This window comes from Rhodamnia argentea, chromosome 6 (genome assembly GCF_020921035.1).
Source record: "Rhodamnia argentea isolate NSW1041297 chromosome 6, ASM2092103v1, whole genome shotgun sequence".
Classification (NCBI taxonomy): Eukaryota; Viridiplantae; Streptophyta; class Magnoliopsida; order Myrtales; family Myrtaceae; genus Rhodamnia; species Rhodamnia argentea.
Window position 1 is genome coordinate 29,894,124 of NC_063155.1, and position 20,829 is coordinate 29,914,952.

The following is a 20,829-nucleotide window of genomic DNA, read 5'->3' on the forward strand; positions in this document are numbered from 1 at the left end:
GGAAAAACCCGCCACAAGTATTTCAAAAATGCAATTTTTTTGTTTGTTTGATTGTTTGTACTGTTGAATTGGGTACAGAATTGTGTGTTGATTTGATTCCACTCTGCAAAGTGCCTAGACATTGTGTTTCCCCAATTGACCCCGTTGTGTTGGTGTAGTAGCTCGGATCTTTTCGCCTTCCTGATTTGCTACGTCGCGTTTTCTTATCCAACTGATGTATTTGTGTTAATAATACTGATGATTTCAGAAATCTAAAATGTGAGACTGGTTTGAAATTTTGCAGACTTGTGTGATTTTGCAGAGAAATAGGCTTCTCCTAGTTTCATTGCTAGAAATCGGCACTTTCATACTCTGGTTAGTATCGGAACAGATCTTTCACCGAGTCATAAACTTGTCATCTGGGCTTTAATTCTTCCCCCCACGCCAATTGATGCTGCAAAATACAAAAATCTAAAGCTTGCATGAGTTTAAACAATTCGACTCCGGATTCATTTAGCGCTTTCGAACACAAACTAAAACCAGTTGACAAATTCGACAGTGGCTCATCGAACGCTTTGACTTGCCGATGAGAGCGCAACGGTTGCCGCCGTTCTTGAAATTCTCAAGAGTTTGAGAGAAACATCTAAGAATATGGATTTCCCTGCCAATGTGCCAAGAATTGAGAGATGTCACAATCCAATCCAAGTGAATACCCCGCCCGAAATTATTTGAATTCGAAGCTTGGTCTGGCCGAGACGATTAGGGTGCGCATGATATCACTTTTGGGAGTGGATTTCTGCTCCAGAAGCACTTCTAGAACAAAATTCCGTTTGGTAATTTAACTTTTGAAGCAGAAATTCATTTGGTAAAAATATTTACTTCTGAAAGAAATTTCTACTTCTGAAGTTATTTTGCCACCAATTTTTTTTTTTTTGTCCAACTTTTGCCCCCAATTTGAGAAGTTAAAAAAAGTTACTTCTCAACTCAAGAAATACATTTGACAAAAAAAAAAAAAACCTCAAGAAGTACTTCTTGCCTCATCCTTTTTTCATTACGCCCTCATCCTCTTTTCTACCCCGCCCGCCTCCACCGCCACCCACCATTGACCACCGCTCCCCACCGCCCATCACCACCCGCGACCACCATCAACCGTCGACCACAGCCCGTCGCCCCCCACAACAAACCTCCATCCGTTGCCACCCACTGCTGCCACCCACCGGCCACCCCCACCCCCTCCCCCCCGGGTAACCACCACTAACCGCCCTTGGTTGGCAAGGGCCAGCCTATCTTGGAAAAATATGGGAGAAAAAATGAAAAAAAAAAAAAGATAAACTGAAGAAAATATCATTGATCACGTCCTTAATTGAAATTTTTCTTTTTTTATTATTTAGGGCTAAACAAGTAAACTAAGGGTTTTATCTTTCGGAGGTTAAGATGAGATTTTGGGTCTTATCAACATAGTGACTCTGTTTAATGTTATCTATAAACGAGGGCTCAGATCTCAAAATAAACACAGTGTTGGCTTTTATAATTGGGTCTCATTCCTACATTTGTTTTTGTAAAAGGGTCATCATTGCCGATTACAATTTTCAAGTTAAATATTTCCTTATTAGGACCTGGTTTTTTTTTTTGTACAGTCTTCGTCCTTAACACTATGTTCGGACAACTAAAGAAAGGAGGACTTGGATTTACACATTCCAAAATGCTTACAAGCATGAACATCCTTCTAGCAATTTTCTTTGGATCGGATTATTTCAATGTCTATAAAAATCGATGACTATTCATAACTTTTACTTTGACGTCAAAGAAGAGTTTGATCCAGTACTTTATTTCTATCCTAGTTGATCCTAATTCGAAAACTCAAATCTAAATCCAAATCATGTCTTTGATATTACTGGCGTCTCAAAGTACAACTTTTGCCCGCTTAATGAAAGTGTAGGCCCTTCCTTAGCGCAAATACACGAAATGCTTGGCCTCCTTCACAATTTGACTCCTACATCCACGAGAGTCTGTGGCTACAATTCAATTCAAAATAAGACCATACTCAGTATGTTGCGATAAAATGGACTAAATTGCAATCCGATGGCGAAGCATAAAATCATAAGCCTATCGCATTGCGGTTCCGCATTTAAGTCCCCTTCGTCCTAAATCACTTCTTTGACATGCGTGGAACGCGTGCCTTAAAATTTGACTCAATATTTCGTGATATTCTCTTTTATCGCGTCAACCTAACATATAATCGGGCACATCCACAATGTCATTCACATCTCTTTCTTTGATTATGCAATTAATTCGATCTTCGGAAACGTCACGGACCAAATTCTCACTTTCCCATAGTTTTCTTCCTCCATTACTACATTTCCTTTTGTTTTAAATACTACCAAATAGAAGAAAAGAAAAAATTTCAAAGAAGGTCCGAAGTGTCATTATTTTCTCAAATAAAGATATGAAGTGGACGTCGTTTCAAATAAGGTCCTAAAGTATTTAAATTATTTAAAAAAAGGGCCAAACCGAAAAGAATTTTTATCCTTTGCTTTTTTTTTGTTTGACCTTTTCTTTTCTTTTCTTTTTCTTTTCTTTTTTCTTCCCTCCCTCCCTTCCCCCTCCCCTCCCCAGGCCATCGTCGGTCTCGCCTGAGCCGGCATCAAGCGAGAGCAACCCTCACTCGGGCGGACGAAGGCGCCCCTCGCTAGATCCGGCGAGCGTAGCCCTCGTGTCACCTAGGTGGGCAAGGGCCCTCGCTAATGTCGGCCCGAGCGAGGGTAGCCCGACGCCTAGCCTCGCCAACCTAGGCGAGGGGGTCCTCGTTTGACGCCGCCCAAGTGAGGATGGCCTCGAGGTGGCGATGGCCAAGGGAGGGGAGGGGAGAAAAAAGAAAAGAAAGGGCAAAAATAAAAATAAAAAGATAAAAAAATGATAGAAAAAATAAATAAATAAAGGACTAAAATACCTTTTGATCAAGCCCATCTTTGAAATAAGTTGAGCACTTCGGGCCCTTATTTAAAACAAAGTTCATTTCGAGCCCTTTTTTGAAATTTTTCCAAAAGAAAATAAGGAAAATTGGGAGACTATAAATGAAAGCAAAGCATTATTGAAGAGGTGAGTGAGGAGATCATTGAAATGGGGGGGTTTGGTGTCATCCGGATGTCGTGGGTTCGATGCCTTCCATTGTACAAACAGAAGAGCTGGTTCGGGCCGAGATCTTGTTGGCTTGTCCGCTTTTTTTTTATTATTATCTTTAATTTTCCCATCGTTCCCAAAAAAATAAATATACGAAAATAACATTCTGGTCCCCCTAAAATTGCATAATTTTTTTTTGGTTAAAAAAATTGCATAATTCAGTGGCTTGTGATTGCAAATGGGGCAACTATTTCAATAATCCATAAATCGAGGGACTAATGGAGGGTCGTGTCTTCGGCCAGGAAGAGCTTCGCTGGCGTCTGCCAAAAAAACGTCCGACCGCCAATCGGACGAGGACGAGGAACATTGAATTGGAGGGGGTGGGGGGGCCCACTTCCGGCCTGGTTGGATAACCAGTCCCCACCAATCAGTGTCGCATCTGTCATCCACTTCATTCAATTCATGGGAGAATTTCTTGCTTTTCGAGAGTTTCAGACCATGCCCGGATCCCATTCCCATTCACATCTGGGGTCTTGTCTTAATCGCTCCGTTATTCGCCGACTGCAGTACGAAATGGGTTTTGAGTTAGCTCCAGAGGACGAGATTGGTCCGGACGGAAGTTAAGGACATCTTACCAACAACGAATTACAAATCCAGAACGTTAATGGGCGGATCATAAGAGTAACAATGGACATCGACGACCAAAGGGGTTGCTTGCTTCTTCTTAGAGCGGATTCAACTTGTGGAAACAGCAAGATTTGGTCTTTTTGTATGTCAAGCGGTTTGGACTTTGAGTTCTTGTGCATATTTTCCAGCTTGTTTGTTCAGAAGAAGATATTACGGCGCGTTCCTCTCTCGCGTCATATCTAGATGGTAAAAACAAAATCTTATATGTTGCGGAAACTATTTCGCGGCCAACTTATCGTATCAGTAAAAGATAAGTCTAATGCTATCGATCCTAAAAATTGAGAATCGGTTTTAACGGCCTGTCTCTTTTGTAACCTCGTACCTATTATCCCGTCTTAATTACGAATTAAATGCCTAAACGTGCCGCAATCAACAGAGGAGAGATGTAACCCAGAGGAGCAAGCAGCAAGCTCTGTCGCTCATGAAGGTCGGGTGCAGCATCAAGGTTCCATGTGGCATGGATATGCGCATCAAACTTTGTCAACGCTTGATCTTTTTTCAAAAGAAGAAAGAAAGCCACGACCCAACGATTTCTTCTTCTTTTTATCACTGTTTCTTTTGTCCTTTTTCGCATTTGTCTAATGATCATGTAATATAAAAAAAATAGAGACAAAGGCCAGCTTTTAAATGCTGATGGGATCAGGTACCTTGTCATTTTCTTGAAATTCTGAAATGTCTAATTAAGGGGGTTGCCCAACTCAAGGGTCGTAAGTGTTTGAAACAAGCGACGATCACGAGGAGGGTCGGCTTTGTACTGTTCCCGAACATCGAAAGTGGATCCTCGCTTCCCCATTTTGCCAAAGTTTCCACTTTTGGCATCTTCCTTCGCTGCTCCAATCTCGGAGTGGAAAATGAAAAATGCCATTCCAGATTCCTTTCTGAGCTGATCTCTATGCATTCTTAGTGAAATTCGATTCCGCAAGTTTGTGACTTTCATGGTGTCAGCTACTGAGAAAAGCAATACCCTTGTGAGCTCTCTGTCTCTCTCCCTCTCTCCAGTTCATGCTTGATTAACAGACTGAGGATTTTGAATTCTGATGTCAATCTGAGTCTTGAATTGATTGGCCTTGTCTTCTTTTACAGCCCAAGTGTGTTTCTTGTCGAACTTTTTCTGAGGTTTCTTATTCATGTTGTTTGCTGTCCAAGCATCTGGGGTTAGTTTTCAGTCTATGTGCAATTTGCTCTTTTTCCCTTTGTTGGAGATGTTTAGAGTCATGGTAATGTGTGATTAATTTCAGGCTTAAAGTTTCTGCTCATTCCGAAGTTCAAGAAAGACCGAAAGTTTCCAACTTGCTGGAGTTCACACTCTAAAGAGTATACAGGTCACATGTTTTGACTTACTTTGTGTCACAGAAAGGCGTTTTAAGTCACAAAAGGTTCAGCCTTCAAGTTGCTGCATCTTGAATTTATTTTCTTCACATGATTCATGGCCAAAGAAGGCCATACAAGGGCTTTTGACTCTTGTGGCTTCAAGGGCATCCCCAGTCACTTTCTTCTGATTTCACAAGTTGATAGTAGATAGATACTTGTGAAAAAAAGAAAGGGATGGTTCATTGATCAGTGCATAAATCAAGTCTTCTTGTATGAGAGATTTCCGCGATCAATTGCGGCTTTCGCCAAGGGACCGAACGTGTACTCGAGCACTATGGGATATGACAATTCAAGATCTGTCAGGTTTGTCTCTTCCTAGTTCCTGAGTCTCTGCCAAACTCTTGCTTTTTCTGGATTCTGAATGCCATAATCAATTGAATTGCCAATCTAGTACATGACCATTTCTTAAGTAGATTCAATCTTCAATGCCTGACATTCGCTCTAAACCGACCAGATTTCAAGAGGATCATCATCCAGCAAAGCTCCCTATGGCGAAAGGCAATGGAATTGGTCAACTGAACTACAAGAGTAATGGGAATGAGCTGTACGAACCAAAAGCCACGCCTGAGAAAGCAGGGAAGTCCTTGAAAGCTAAAGTGCTGCTAAGAGTGTTCTCCGAGGATTACGAGAGAGTGAAGCGAAAAATATTGGATCCTCGGGGACGAATCATTCACCGTTGGAACAAGATTTTCTTGGTGGCATCTTTGATTTCTCTGTTTGTGGACCCCCTCTTCTTTTATTTGCCTGTAGTTTGGAAGGAACAATGCATAGAAATAGGGATACCACTAGAAGTTGCCCTTACTATAGTAAGGTCGGTGGCTGATGTGTTTTACATGATTCAGATGTTCGTTCGGTTTCATACAGCTTATGTCGCGCCATCTTCCCGAGTCTTCGGGAGAGGTGAACTTGTTATTGACTCGTCGAAGATCGCCTCGAGGTACTTTCGCAAGGACTTCTGGATCGATCTTGTTGCTGCCTTACCACTTCCTCAGGTGAAAAATCCAGAATTTCTAGTACAAGTCATTCTCTGGCATGCTGAAAACTTGCTCGCGCACAATGGCTTGTGGTTGTTTTCTTCATTTTTTATCAATGCTTCAGGTGCTGATATGGCTTGTTATCCCCAATCTCGAGGGTTCGACAATGACCAATACCAAAAACGTCCTCCGTTTTATCATAATCTTTCAATATATCCCGAGACTCTTTCTTATATTCCCACTATCATCGCAAATCGTCAAGGCCGCTGGCGTCGTCACGGAGACAGCATGGGCCGGAGCAGCTTATAATCTCATGCTTTACATGTTGGCAAGCCATGTAAGTACAGAAAAACAGAGAACCTCAAAGCAATGTTTCCATAAAACTAGAGGTTATTCCATTGATTTTCTAAATGGAAGGTTTAGTAGTAGATCTTCCGGACATTCATGATCTCTCGCTGCCATCTATTTTTTACGTATCCCATTTCAATCAAGACTAATTTTCACCTCTGTTAATGCTCTTCTTCTTCTTTTTAAACAGGTTTTAGGAGCTTGTTGGTATCTGTTATCAATAGAACGACAGGAGGCATGCTGGAGAAGTGTATGTGACGATCAGAAGCTGTCTTGTGAGCCCGGTTTCTTCGATTGCTACAGGGCAAATAATGTCGACAGGACCGCCTGGTTCCAATCAAGCAATCTCTCCCGCTTATGCAATCCCTCGAGTGGTTTTTATGATTTCGGCATATATGGCGATGCGGTGACATCTGAAGTGACCGTGTCTCTGTTCTTCAACAAGTACTTTTATTGCCTTTGGTGGGGGTTGAGGAATCTGAGGTAAGATAACAGGAGATTACTCTGTTTCTGGAATTACCAGTTCGTACCGAACTTTCTTCTTCGTATAGGTACAACATTTCGTGTTTGACTATGATCGATGAACGTGCTCTGACATTCTCGCTTTACCAGATACATCTGAAACTTTTCTCTAGATGCTTGATTATGTCTGAAATTTAAGCACCATGGTTGGAAGCCACAGATAGATTTGCCAAGATGCATCTCTTTCTTTTTCTATTTTTACAATTATTGAGTCGAAAATCATTTTTGTTCAACCACTTCGAGTTCAGGTGATGATCTTTCGATTGCACTTGCAGTTCTTTGGGACAAAATCTCTCGACGAGCACATATGTCGGAGAAATCATTTTTGCGATAACCATTGCGACTCTAGGGCTGGTTCTCTTTGCATTGCTGATTGGAAATATGCAAGTAAGTATGAATGACTCGCTGTCTTTCTTCTTTCATTTCCCATACGTGTTTTTCAGTTTGAAAAGAAATTATGTAACTAGACAAGAATCGAAAACAATGCGCGATGCTTCGGTCAGGTAATGTTAGATGCTAATGTGCTCATCTAACAGACATACCTGCAATCTACGACGGTCCGACTGGAAGAGTGGAGGATCAAGCGAACAGATATAGAACAGTGGATGCATCACAGGCAACTACCTCAGGAGCTGAAGCAATCCATTCGGAAACATGACCAGTTCAGGTGGATTGCCACTAGAGGTGTCGATGAGGAAACTGTTCTGAAAGGCCTTCCCGTGGATCTCAGGAGGGACATCAAGCGTCATCTCTGCCTCGATCTAGTTCGACGCGTAAGTCCGAAACTATCGCCACTAGGCAACTTCATTAGTCATCCCTATGTGTCGTACTATGGTTCTTGATGAAGTTGACATGACGGTCGAGCTTCGAGATGCTGATCCTAATGTTTGAATTGATGATTTGAATTGTTTCTTGATGAACAAACAGGTCCCGTTATTTGATCAAATGGACGAGAGAATGCTGGATGCGATCTGCGAGAGGCTGAAGCCCACCTTGTGCACCGAAGGCACGTTCCTGGTGCGCGAAGGCGACCCCGTCAACGAGATGCTCTTCATCATCCGGGGCCATCTCGACTCTTACACCACCAACGGCGGACGCACCGGTTTCTTCAACTCGTGCTGCATTGGACCTGGCGACTTCTGCGGAGAGGAGCTGCTCACGTGGGCCCTGGACCCGCGACCGAGTGTGATCCTCCCGTCATCAACCCGGACAGTCAAGTCCATTTCGGAAGTTGAGGCATTTGCCCTCAGCGCGGAAGACTTGAAGTTCGTGGCATCGCAGTTCCGGAGGCTGCACAGCAAGCAGCTGCGGCACAAGTTCAGGTTCTACTCGCATCACTGGCGGACATGGGCCGCTTGCTTCGCACAAGCTGCGTGGCGCCGGTTCAAGAAGCAGAAGGAAGTCGCTGAGCTTAAGGCTCAAGAGAGCCTCGCACAGTGTGTTAAGGCTGCCAAAAAGGTCCTGGCCGGCTCAGGACTGGCTTCATACTCGACTAGGCCGGCCGCAAGCACTAGGAAAGGCGGTGGGCATAGTCATTCTGGCTCAGACTCAAGTCCCATTGCATCGCTACAGAAACCGGCAGAGCCGGACTTCTCCGTCGACGATGATTGAGCGGAGAACCAACCGATGATGCATGTACATTGATTGCCTTATAAGAAGTTAAGACATGGTGATTCTTTCATTGGTTGGGAGGAAGATATAGAAGAAGAGATAATTGCATGTTGAGAGAGACATGTTGTAGCTGATGCATATTGTAGCTAAGACATTGAAGACAGCTTGTCCTTCCTTTTAAAAGTACAAGTAGAAGCTTCAGAGTCAAAATTTGCAGCATCAATCATTCATGTTGACAACGTTAGGAAATGCAAATGCTAATTCTCGGAAGATCAAAGCTGTCACATAAGAAAAGATTCAATTCATTAATTAGAATAATACTCAGAGAGATATATAGAACGCTTTCAAGCCTAGCAAAGCTCACATAACTGCAAAACAAAGCAAACGCCGGAAAGCAATTAACAATGCATTGTCTGCAGTTTGAACCACACTCTCATCCTCAAGAATAGATCTGTCTTCGTAAAAGATCAGCGGCCGATCACCAGATTCAGTGATAAACACGTGCCGAAATCTCCCGTTCCATTTGCAACGGCTTGCGGTGGTAGCTAGGTACATTGTCCTTTTTAGATCTAAGGGGTGCAGGAAAATCACAAACACGCGCAGAAAAATGGTATCGCGTAGAGTGATTTATTATATCAAAGCAATCACATATCAAGACAAATTCAAAGCCACTAGAAACTGGAATGAGCTGTGCAACCATGATAAAGCTTTTCGTTCCTCGTGAGTTCATGATCAATCCCTTGATCTAGAGTTCGAGCCCAAATGAACTAAAACGTAATAAAAGCTTACGAGTAGCCCATGACTCAATTAGCAGTTGAGCTGAACCATAACAAACTTGCAAGTAGCCCATGACTTTGTGCTTCGTGGGAGAGAACCTCAAAAAATGAAACATTAAAAATGAAAAAAGCTACCAAAAACTCCAAACTATGCCCGATAAATTTACTTTAAACTTTTTTTTTACATAAAAAATCTCAAACTTGTACCCACGTGACACATTTATTCTAAACTTGTACCGATTTGACATATTTACCCCAAACTTTTTCTTGTGACACCAAAAATTCTAGACTTATATCCGTGCGATACATTTACCCCAAATTATTCTTTTGTTACATCAAAAACCCCAAACTTATAGGCGTGAGAGTAGTTTAGAGGTTCTGGTGGCTCTTTTCCAATAAAAAAAAAATGAGTAGAATTGCTTTGAAAGAAAAGTATATTCTATATTACCACATGGGACACAAGCAAGGCATCAACAATTTAGAAGTAGGCCCTTCATTGTTGAAGTGGGGGATGTAACTTGGGTTAGTTATTGAAGATAGGGCGGTCCCTTTTTGTGTTTTTTTTTACTAATGGCATGTTTTCCTAAGTTCCTCAAGTGATTATTGAGAAAAAAAAAAAAGCATGTAGTTTAATCATCTTCTCGCATCAAAAGTAAAGCTCGCTCTACTTTGTTGAACGGAACAGGGTCGTTGCAGTTTGTAATTCCTCTCCTGTGTACTGTTAATATATTCAATTACACTAAGCGTCACGCGCTGCTATTTTGAATCGACAGCCTTCGCCAAGGGTTTTTTTTTTTTTTGGCATTTTGTTGGTTATGTCGACCGACCGTTCGATTGCTCCATTAACACCTTGATACGATCGATCTGTCTATAGCTTGGCCTATTAATTCCCAAAGATAGTGACTCTTAAGGTTAAGGTGAAGAAGTGGTCCCCAAGGGTCCGAGCAACGTCTCGATGACGTGCATTTTTTTCTGGCTAAAATTCGATTCCAACCATCAATTCCAAGACCGATAAGGACACGGGTTCACATGCATGATGCCGAGCTAAAACATATCGATTTGCGTGTTCACGTTTGCTTCCCCTGAAATTAAAGCACTCTTCTGCTCCGATGATTGAGGTTCATTGCCGCGCGAGAGCGGCATGCATTCAAGATGGGGAGATTATAAAAAAAAAAAAAAGTCGGTGGTTACTTTTTGGCCTTTCCTTTCCTTTTAATTGCATTTTTGAATATTGCTTTCTCATGATTGGAATTGAATTGCTTTCTTGGCTATGTTTTATCTTCTTGATTGATATCCATCGTGAGGGAATCGATGGAGAAGTACCAAAAAAATCATAAATTTATTTCGTTGGTGACAATTCGGTCTTAAAACTTTTGATTTGGTCAATTTAGTCCTAAAAAATTTTGTGTTTATGCAAATTGAGTCCACTCGGCCAATTTGTCGAAATTTGGCCATCTTACGTGGTGCGGCCAGTGCTGATACGGATATTTTAATTATTTTTATTTAAACGAATTTTTTAATATATATTTTTTTTTGCCCTTTTTATTTTGGCCGCAATCCTTGTTGGTGACCCTCGCCCAGAGTTGGCGGGGCCACAAAGGCCCTAGGCAAGAGCCTTCGTAACCTCGCTTGTTGGCCACGGGCGAGTTGGCCCTCGCCAACTAGCATGAAAGGGGGAAAAAAAAGAAATAGAAGAAAAATATTCAATAATTTTAATTTTTTTAAAACAATTCGTAAATGTCCACATAAGCAACAAAGAGCTGAATGCAGACTAAAATTAGTTGAATGGACTCAATTAATACAAATGCAAAATGTTTATAATTAAATTAGTTCAATTGAATTGTTTAGAATTGAATTGGTACTAATTCAATAGGTCTAGGGTTTTTTTGATACTTTTCCTGGGAATTGGAATGGGAAACATGTTGCAAAGGGATGCAAGTGGGAACATGATTGGAATAGATTCATTCAGGATCAAATAAAGCAACAAAGAGCTGAATTCTTGTGGGGAAATTCGACTTGACTACCTTCGACAAATCGCTTTCGACTGACGTCGAGAAAGCAGCAAATGCAGTGCGAGCTGTTCTTGTTGTCCCACTGAGAACATCCCCATAAAAGCCAAACTTTCAGTCGTGTGTGCTCTCAGCATCAAAGTCGGAGAAAGAATGAAAAATCCTGGGTGGTCACTGCAGAACTTTGTGTGGATAGAGATGCTGCGCCCACGTTTGCGGAATATAAGTCTCATTCTTTCTACGCCAACTCACCTCCGTGGCAAGTGTGGATTTCCAAAGAGATAAGTAAGATGCTGACCACATAATAAATGTTGAGGGCGCACAGCAGAAGTCCAAAATAATCATCCGGGATATCGTCAAGAGGGAACCAAGTCCGAGCCTATTAACATATATAGTTGAACTCACTTTCACTCAAAAACTTAAGACGATGAGTTATGAGCCAATTAGTATATATTAGATGCTCGGCACCGCACCAATTTTATGATGATGGATTTTTCTAACACAACTCACGTGCATCCTAATAATAAGTCCGTAGTGCCTGCCTCCTCCTTATCCGAAGAAAAGCAATCACCTTTAGATTGGAAAAGGTATTGGAAATTTTTTCTTTGTCGAAAGTGACTTTAGAGCTCTTTCCAAAGTGGTTTCAAGCTCTTGATTGGAGGTTTCGTGGTCGAATCATTTAAGACTCGAATGTCCCGTCGAGGACAGGCTCGCTCGAGCCTACTTTGGGTTTGCGTGACGATGAAGTGCAAGGACTTTGCTCTCGATTGAGTTAGTCTCATAATTGATGTGGCACAGAACGTATATACTGAGAATATTTCTGATAGGTATGCAAGACATACGCTTTCCACCGCACGGATGTTTGTTCCTCCTAACTTCAAATCCAATATAGAGTCCATGTTTTCATTGCTTCAAACGACCGGACATGGCTAGCAAAAGTAGGATCGGAGGACAATCCTAGAATCTGTGTCGAAGGTACTGAAGTACTCGAGCCCGCAAGAGAAAAAAGCAAAGGTGGACCCCACATGCATGGCTTTGTGACTATGATTGAAGCTGCTACCGCTAGGGTTGTGTCGATTTACATGGCCATAAAACGAGAAGAGCCATAGAAGAATTCTTCGTCTATGGATTTATGGACAAACTCAGCTCCTCTCATATCAGTCTCAGCCCAGGAATAGGAAAGGCTTTGCATCTTCTCATATAGAGAGAGAGAGAGATGGAGATGAAGCAATCATCAAAGTTCAAGAGGGTATGTGTGTTCTGTGGGAGCAGCCAAGGGAAGAAGAGCAGCTATAAAGATGCTGCTATTGAGCTCGGCAAAGAGCTGGTTTGCTTTGTTCCTTCTTCTTCTTCTTCTTCTTCTTCTTCTCGCTTTAGTGATGTCCCTGTAATTCTCTTCGTTCGTTTTGGTGTGTGGCAAGCTCTTTACATAAGAAAGTAAATTGATATTGCAGTTCGGTCCGTCAAAATCACCAGTAATGCCTAGTTGCTTTTCCCTGTTGAAGGTGTCGAGGAATATCGATCTGGTGTATGGAGGAGGGAGCATCGGGCTGATGGGTCTTGTCTCGCAAGCCGTCTACAGCGGGGGCCGCCATGTCCTCGGGTGAGTGATATTGTCATCGTAATGAGATGAGACAGTGCTAAAGCGAAAGCAAAATCACGAAGACAAGAGGTTAAAGTTTAGCAGTAATTGAGGACGTGCTTGTTTTGCAGGGTCATTCCCAAAAGTCTCATGCCTCGAGAGGTTTGTATTCCTAGTATGCTACCCTTGAGAAAGTATCTTACGCATCGGCACGGTACTCGCGTGACATGAATCCCGACAAACTCGTAACCGGTGATTGGAAGCTGTGTCCAATCGAGTTTGTGGGCAGAACGGGGTGTGGGAGAAGCAAAGAGCCTCTCTCTTCTTGCCGGTGCCGGAGCCTAGAGTACACTAGGCTCGTCTGAATCGCAGGAAACTCATCTCTCCATTTGTACCCTTGTCCTAGTTCACGGCATTTGTCTGTCTCTGCTTGTTTTCACATGCCTTGGTTAGATTCTGTGCCGAGTATACTTTCACCCTTGTACCTTTCTGCACCTGCTCTTTACTAAGTGTGAGCGTGTCCCCCTCTTCACTTTTGTCAGTCTCCCCCGCCTGGCCTTCATCCACCCATATGAGTTCAGTATCTCAGTTCGAGGCTTGAAATTCCGGCATTACCCGGCGAATGCAAGCCTATTCCATCTCGGCTCACACGATCGGGCAAATGCTAACTCGCTCCGCATGACACATCCGAGGGGGGTTTTTGATCTGCATGTTTTGAATATTGGATTCGAGCAATGCAAAAGTTGTTTGTGGTGTGGCAGATAACTGGAGAAACAGTGGGAGAAGTGAAGGCGGTTGCCGACATGCATGAGAGGAAGGCGGAGATGGCTCGACGTTCGGACGCATTCATCGCCTTACCTGGTTAGTGCACACGTAAATCCCCTCGAAACATGTTCAGCAATGAATACATTCCATTTTCAACCAAGATCAGGTCCAATCACTTGACCACTTCGGGCTTAGTTTCGTCACTCGGCCCATGTTGAACCCAAGTGGTCTGGTTCGAATCTGACCCGCAGTCCATGACTTCAATTTTGAGCCTCCAAGTGCACCGAAAATCTTAAAATATTTCATAAAAGTGCATACGCAGCCCTAAAACTTACAAAATATATAATCAAATCCTCAAAATTATTAAATTAATGTAATCGAGTCTTTCCCTTAACTCTATCCAACTTGACTGACAAAAAATACTACCACGATTTTTTATTTTATTTTCTTTATCCTATGCGGCAACTATATAATAGAAACGACGTTGCTTTGATCCAAATATGACTTTTAATATATATTATATCTAAGCTACATTAAAAATAAGCTAAAAAAACAAAGAGAAAGAAAAAACGATGAGAAACTAGGCAGCGAGGGCTGCCGCCCCACCATTGCCAAAAAAGATCAGCAAGGGTGGGGAATGGGTAGCGACAAGTGGTCGACGACCCTCACCCAGATCTAGGCAAGGGCCTGCAAGCCCTTGCTTGCGGCCGAGGAGGGTTGCCAGCCGCTAGCCAAGGCCCAACAATCCTCGTCGGCCATCACCCACCCTCATCGGTCCTTCCTGACGATGGTGAAGCAGTGGCCGCAAGGGCTGCACCTCTTTTCTCTTAATGTAGCTTGTTTTGCAATTTTAAATAACATTTGTACTTATGCGAACCAAAACAATGTTATTTTAATATTATGTTTCATGTTTTAGTCATGTGAACGCCACTTAGAAAGAGAAATTATGAAAAAGAACAACGTCCGCATTTTTCATGGATCGCATCAAATTAACGAGCTTTAGGACTTGATTGCACTTTTAGTTAATTTTATGGCTCAATCATACTTTCATGATAAGTTTTAAGACTTTCAGTACATTTATCCTATTTTTGAAAAATAGGAGTGAAACAATAGTAACTCACTCGACTCACCTGACCAAAGAACCGAAAAAAAAGTTAGTATTGTCGAGGTTTATTTATGGCAAACTAGTCTCCATCAATTAATAACCTAGCAAGGAGCTAAATTTTTCGCAAAGGCGGTAAATCTGTGTATGATTTTTTCACAAGGGGGTTATGGAACGCTCGAAGAACTTCTGGAAGTGATTGCCTGGGCCCAACTGGGCATCCACGACAAGCCGGTAATTCATCTTTTTTACCGTAGTAAATCTTATTCTCCATTTAGTTTTTTTGTTAAAGTCGATCTTTATTTGAAAATTCTTCTTCTCGCATTCCTTAAGGTGAAAAAAGATAAATTTTGCAGGTGGGGATGCTGAACGTAGATGGGTACTACAACCCCTTGTTGGAATTCATCGACAAAGCAGTGGAGGAAGGTTTCATCCGGCCCAATGCACGCCACATCATTGTATCTGCACCTTGTGCCCGGGACTTGATCAAGAGGATGGAGGTAATTAAAACGTTTCTCCTCTGTTTGTTTCACAATAAATAAATGATTTGAAGAACATTTCATTGAAAATAATCTCTTGTATCGCTTGACACAATAAGTCAATCGAAAACATTTTCATCATCGATAAAAATATATGTCTAAACTATTTCGTGAACGGGGAAAATATTTTTTGATGTTCATTTTGGTAAGCGTTATAAGCGATCATTTTTAGGAAAATATTTTTCAGATCGTTCATTTTTCGCGAAATAAACGAAGCCCTTGTTCATTAACACTTCGGTTTTGGTAATGTTTGCCATTATTATGTTTGGTTTTGCTTCCAATAAATCTTGGTTGATTTGTATTAATTCGGCAAAAGAAAAGGAAAAAGAAGAAGAAGAAGAATTTATAAGTGAGAAGATGGATGCTAATCCTTCAAAATTGCGATATGAATTTTTCAGGAGTATTGTCCTCGCCATGAAAGGGTGGCTTCGAAGCTAAGTTGGGAGATGGAGCAACTGGCCTCCTCTACAAATTATGACATCTCCAGATGATTGAGAAAGAGAAAAAGAAGAAGAAGAAGAAATTAGGAGAAAAATAATCCTTGTGAAAAACTAAGGAAATTAAAAAGGATGACTCTACAATTCATTGTGGAATTTTTACCCTAATTTTTTTTTTCTCTTGTAAGTTAAAAGTTGGCCTCAAAAGAATGGGCTATGATCTAGGACACGCATTTATTTAGCAGTAAATTTTTCTGATTCACTGTGAACTTGATATAGTGGAATAATGTAAAAACTTTGTAGGATCACTATTGACTGTGTCAAATGTTTAAATGATTATCATTTGATCCTTTGTTCATTGGGTTTTCTCTAGACATTTTGTGTTAGGAAATAGTAAGAAAAGTACGATGTCTATGCCGATGCTTATAGCAAAATCATTCACATATTTTCATAGGCTTGGCACCTCCCCAGTAAGTGTCATATTTACTTATCATTTAAACCTTTCGTATTTTTGCCAGTTCACTCCAGCCGATCAATTTTGACTAGAAATCGCCGATATGGACGCAAATTGTTCTACGTGACACGACCAGCACCGAAATTGAGCATGTAGTCTGCCATGCCATATAGGACAATCGCTGTCTATATCAGCGATTTCCTGCCAAAATAGACCGGATAAACTAAATTGGCACAAATACAAAATGTTGAATACTGAATTGGTACGAAAGTAATAAGTTTAGGACTTTTTTGTACTATTCCCTCGAAGAACAAGATGGACGTTTTAACAGTTGCTGTAAAAAAGCTGTCACCCCAAATATAAAGCGGAACAAGAAAAGACAATCATGTGCCCACTTTAGAGAATTACTTGTTACCAACTGGCATCGCACATCTCCAATAATAATATCATCTCAAAATAGTCATGTTATCATAGAACGGGTTGACCCGGAAATTGAAGGGTTTGTCCGAACTTTAAATGCACCGCCTTATTCCGTAAAAAATACATTTATAATTATGTACTGTGTATAGTATTTTTAATCAAAGACAGATCCATTAATTTCATAGGCTTTATATATATGAAATCAAGGAACAAGTGGTGCACCGTACGGCACATCCTTGGTGATCAGCTCGAGACTTCCCTCGAGAGACTCGGGACTCACATGAGAATTATAGTCGTAGAAAAAAACCATGTGAAAATGCCGCGACAAAACAGGGTTGGCATCGCTCCACTTGTAGGTTTTCTAGATTCAAGATCCAACCCGATTTCATAGACTTGAGATCGCAAGACAAAATTGGGTGAATGGACTTAATTAATAAAATATAAAAATATTTAATAAAAATATTTAAGAGTGAATTAACAAAAGTGCAATATATTTATGACTCTTTTTGATAACTTTCTCCTTAATCTTGGACTCTAATCTTAGGATCCATTTGTTTGAAGGAAAATTATTTCGGGGGAAATTGTTATCCCACTTTACGGTGTTTAGATAACAAAAGATTCATCGATTCACGGAAAAATGAACTGAAAACTAACAACCTTAAATCGGAGGAAACCGACTTTCCTTTCTAGCAAGAACGAAATTATTTTCTCTAAATTACTGAACAAATAAAAAATAAATATTTTATTTGAAAAATGATTTTCATGAAATACATTTTCATCAATAGTATTACGTGAAATGCGCTCCCGGAAGATGCTTTATTGGTGCATGGGTAAAAGAGAGAGGGAAAATTACCAAAAAAATCTTAAACTTATTGCAATTGTGTCAATTAAGTCATAATTTTTTTTTGCCGATTCAGTCCTAAACATTTTGCAATTGTACCAATTCAGTCCATCCGACCAAATTTGACCAGCCGGCGCCGACGTGGACGTCGGCCAACGCCGACCGTCGGGTGACACATTATTTTAATATTTTATTTCTCTTTCCTTTTTTTTCCTTTCCCTCTTCATCTTCTTCCTCCGGCTCTTCGTCTCCTCGCCTCGGCCCTTCGTCTTCTTCCTTTGGCCAGCGACCCGCCTCGGGTGATGCTTGCCCCGCCGACCACTAGCAAGAAGCCTCACCGTTGCCGGGGCCTCGCCGGCTCGGATATGGCGAGATCGAGCCTCGCCGGCTCGACTTCGCCATCGCCGAACGAGGCATGAGCCTGCCTCATCTAGCGATGGCTGGGCTAGATAGGCCGAGACCTCGCTAGATCTAGGCTAGCGGGGTGAGCCTCACCCGGCCACGGCAAGGTCGAGTCTTACCCGGCCCACGGCGAGGTGGATTGCGCATTCACTATTGGGACATTGGTATTTTTCCAAACCGCTCGTGATGGACATCATAGGACAAGATTAAGTTATAGAGTGCCAAAGTCACTTGCTATAGGGGAAGAAGATGAAGAGGGAAGAAATTTTTTTTTGGAAAAATTGAAAAAAATTGAAAAAGAAAATTAAAAGTTAAAAAATATTAAAATATTATGTCGTCGGATGGCCGCCGCCGGTCGGCGTCTACGTCGTTGCCATGAGGCCAAAATTGGCCGGATGGACTGAATTGACACAATTGCAAAAGGTTTAGGACTGAATTTGCAAAAAAAAAGTTTAAGACTGAATTGGCATAATTGCAATAAGTTTAGGTCTTTTTTGGTCATTTTCCCAAAAGAGAGACTGACTGCTTCATTCTATGATGGCTAGCGCCTACTAAATCGGACCTGCTTTTTCTACTTAAACTACCGGTCGAACAATCTAAGACCATCGATATCGAGTCTTTTTGCAATTAATTGTTAGTTTTGAACATGAATATAGATCGATAAATGAAGCTGAAATCGAGCGTGTGGCCGCTCGTTAAAGAGTATGGGTGAACGGTACTAGGTTCGGGTTTCGTACAAGTTCTATTTATAATCTGGAGCATACCCTTCAAAACAGGTTCTTCATTTTTTGGAACTTGTAACTTACTCTGCATACCTTAGAACCCGAAACTTGTTTTGAACATGAATATAGATCGATAAATGAAGCTGAAATCGAGCGTGTGGCCGCTCGTTAAAGAGTATGGGTGAACGGTACTAGGTTCGGGTTTCGTACAAGTTCTATTTATAATCTGGAGCATACCCTTCAAAACAGGTTCTTCATTTTTTGGAACTTGTAACCTACTCTGCATACCTTAGAACCCGAAACTTATCACGTGACGATTTTAGGGTCTTCTCGGGTTTCACCTATATTTTTAATTTAGGAATTACAATTAACATCACCTTTAATGACCACCATTTATTGCTACAATTTATTGATCACAACTCATATTCCGACATACGAATAAATATGCAATATTAACAAAGTAAAAGTTTCATTCGTAAATATTGTTGGAAATAGAAACTCGGATGAGAGGTTCCAGATTATACACTCATCGTCGAACACCATGGAATGTCGCAGGATTGCACGAAAATATATACCATGTATGCAAAAACTCTTTACATGTTTCAGGTTCCAAGTTTCACGTACCTTTGTCGGAATAGGTTGTTCAATTTTCAGTACATAGAATCTCACCCCTGGTTTGCGCGAAAACATATACCATGTATGCATAAATTTTTTTTGTCACGCACGGCCTCGGGCGAGGCGGCCCTCTCCTAAGGACAACAAGCCCTCACCTAGTGGCCGGCGACACTTGCCGAAGTGAAAAAAAAAAAAAGAATGAAAAAAAGCAAAAAATAATTAAAAATATCATTTTAAAAATTACCTAAAATGCCCACGTCAATGTCGGCCACGCCACATGAATAATTTCCGGACTAAATTGGTCAAATATACTAAATTGGTACCAATGCAAAAAAATTTAGGATTGAATTGATACATATAATTTTTTTTTGGTACTTTTCTCATCAAATAAGAGTTAAGCCACGTGATAGATGACAAAGTTCCCGATGTTACTCTGAGGAGGAAGAAACCATGCACTTAAGTCAAGAGCCGCGCGGGTTATATCTCGTTTATGTCGAGATTAGGGCATCTAAGTACTTAACGTTATCCATTTTTTGCATGAAGTAACATATTATGAGATCAAGCTATACCGAATTACCGATCCATCGAAATCAATATTCTTCTTCTTCTTCTTCTTCTTTGCGTGTTAGGTCTTCCCTTCTGGGTTCCACAAGATCTACAGACTCATATTGGGCTCGGTCAAGTTCTGCCATCTGGCTCAAGTCAAAGGGGGCCAACGCAGTGCGCCTGTCAGCACACGGACCATCATATTGGACATTGAGAAATTAATAATTTCGTCCCTTTCCGGGACAAAAATTGGTTGACTTTTTTTCTGCTGGGGGCGTAGAGTTTTGACCTTCGAATGCTTCTATCTTGCCATTAAAATAAAATAAATTGAAGTCACAAAGAGTGGAATTAATAATTATGTCCCTTTGGGCCGTGCATGTCAATATTTCTAGAGTAGAATTTCTGCTCCACAAGTATTTTTGGAACAGAAATCCTTTTGATAATGTAACTTCCGGAATATAAATCCGTTTAGTTACGCAACTTCATTTTTCTACTTTTAAAACATTTTTTTACTTCATAAATAATTTTGGAACCACTTGAAAAAGTACAAAAAAGTTACTTCTTTCCATAAATTGATTTGTAGAGCAGAAGTATTGTTATGCACTTGCCCAAAAAGGGAGAAAAGAGCTCCAATCCTCCAGCTAGTAATATTGAGGAGATCTCGCCATTCTACCTCGGGATGCTTAATGCTAAGCGTATGAACTTAGACAAGTTAAAAATGATGATATTTCAAATGATATTCTAATTTACAAGAAATTCAACATTCGTCGCAACATAAGTAGTTTGTTTTTTTCAAAGAAAATGTCAATTTAATAACCCTTTTTAGGAGAGTAGTAGATAATTCATCGTCCTAGCGATTTATGTGAAAGAAAGCACACCGTTCTTGATGAACGAAGGGTAGTTCTTTTATTGCCGATTGAATGGCGAAGGTCGTGAGGCTCGAAAACTCTTCGAGAACTTCCTTGCCTTCTAATCTGCCTTGCTGCTAGAATGCCTAATGGCCGATC

At 41.1% G+C, this 20,829-nt stretch overlaps 2 protein-coding genes across 3 annotated transcripts; both read left to right on the forward strand.

The window, feature by feature from the left end:
- The first annotated feature begins 4,485 nt into the window (after positions 1-4,485).
- LOC115752252 (protein CNGC15b) lies at positions 4,486-8,827 on the forward strand. Its single transcript, XM_030690352.2, has 8 exons — positions 4,486-4,940; positions 5,025-5,460; positions 5,612-6,149; positions 6,256-6,468; positions 6,670-6,962; positions 7,277-7,388; positions 7,538-7,774; positions 7,929-8,827. Exons 2-8 carry the CDS (start codon positions 5,432-5,434, stop codon positions 8,610-8,612), a joined length of 2,106 nt encoding a protein of 701 aa, XP_030546212.2. The 5' UTR covers positions 4,486-4,940; positions 5,025-5,431; the 3' UTR covers positions 8,613-8,827.
- A 3,475-nt stretch (positions 8,828-12,302) lies between these two features.
- On the forward strand, positions 12,303-16,180 carry LOC115752264 (cytokinin riboside 5'-monophosphate phosphoribohydrolase LOG1). Of its 2 annotated transcripts, none has more exons than XM_048281463.1 (7): positions 12,303-12,724; positions 12,903-13,000; positions 13,111-13,141; positions 13,741-13,840; positions 15,010-15,080; positions 15,200-15,346; positions 15,784-16,180. In XM_048281463.1, exons 1-7 carry the CDS (start codon positions 12,614-12,616, stop codon positions 15,874-15,876), a joined length of 651 nt encoding a protein of 216 aa, XP_048137420.1. In that variant the 5' UTR covers positions 12,303-12,613; the 3' UTR covers positions 15,877-16,180. The 2 variants fall into 2 exon arrangements, with proteins under 2 accessions (XP_048137420.1, XP_030546233.2); XM_030690373.2 differs by having other exon boundaries at positions 12,306-12,724; positions 15,203-15,346.
- Positions 16,181-20,829: the final 4,649 nt, after the last annotated feature.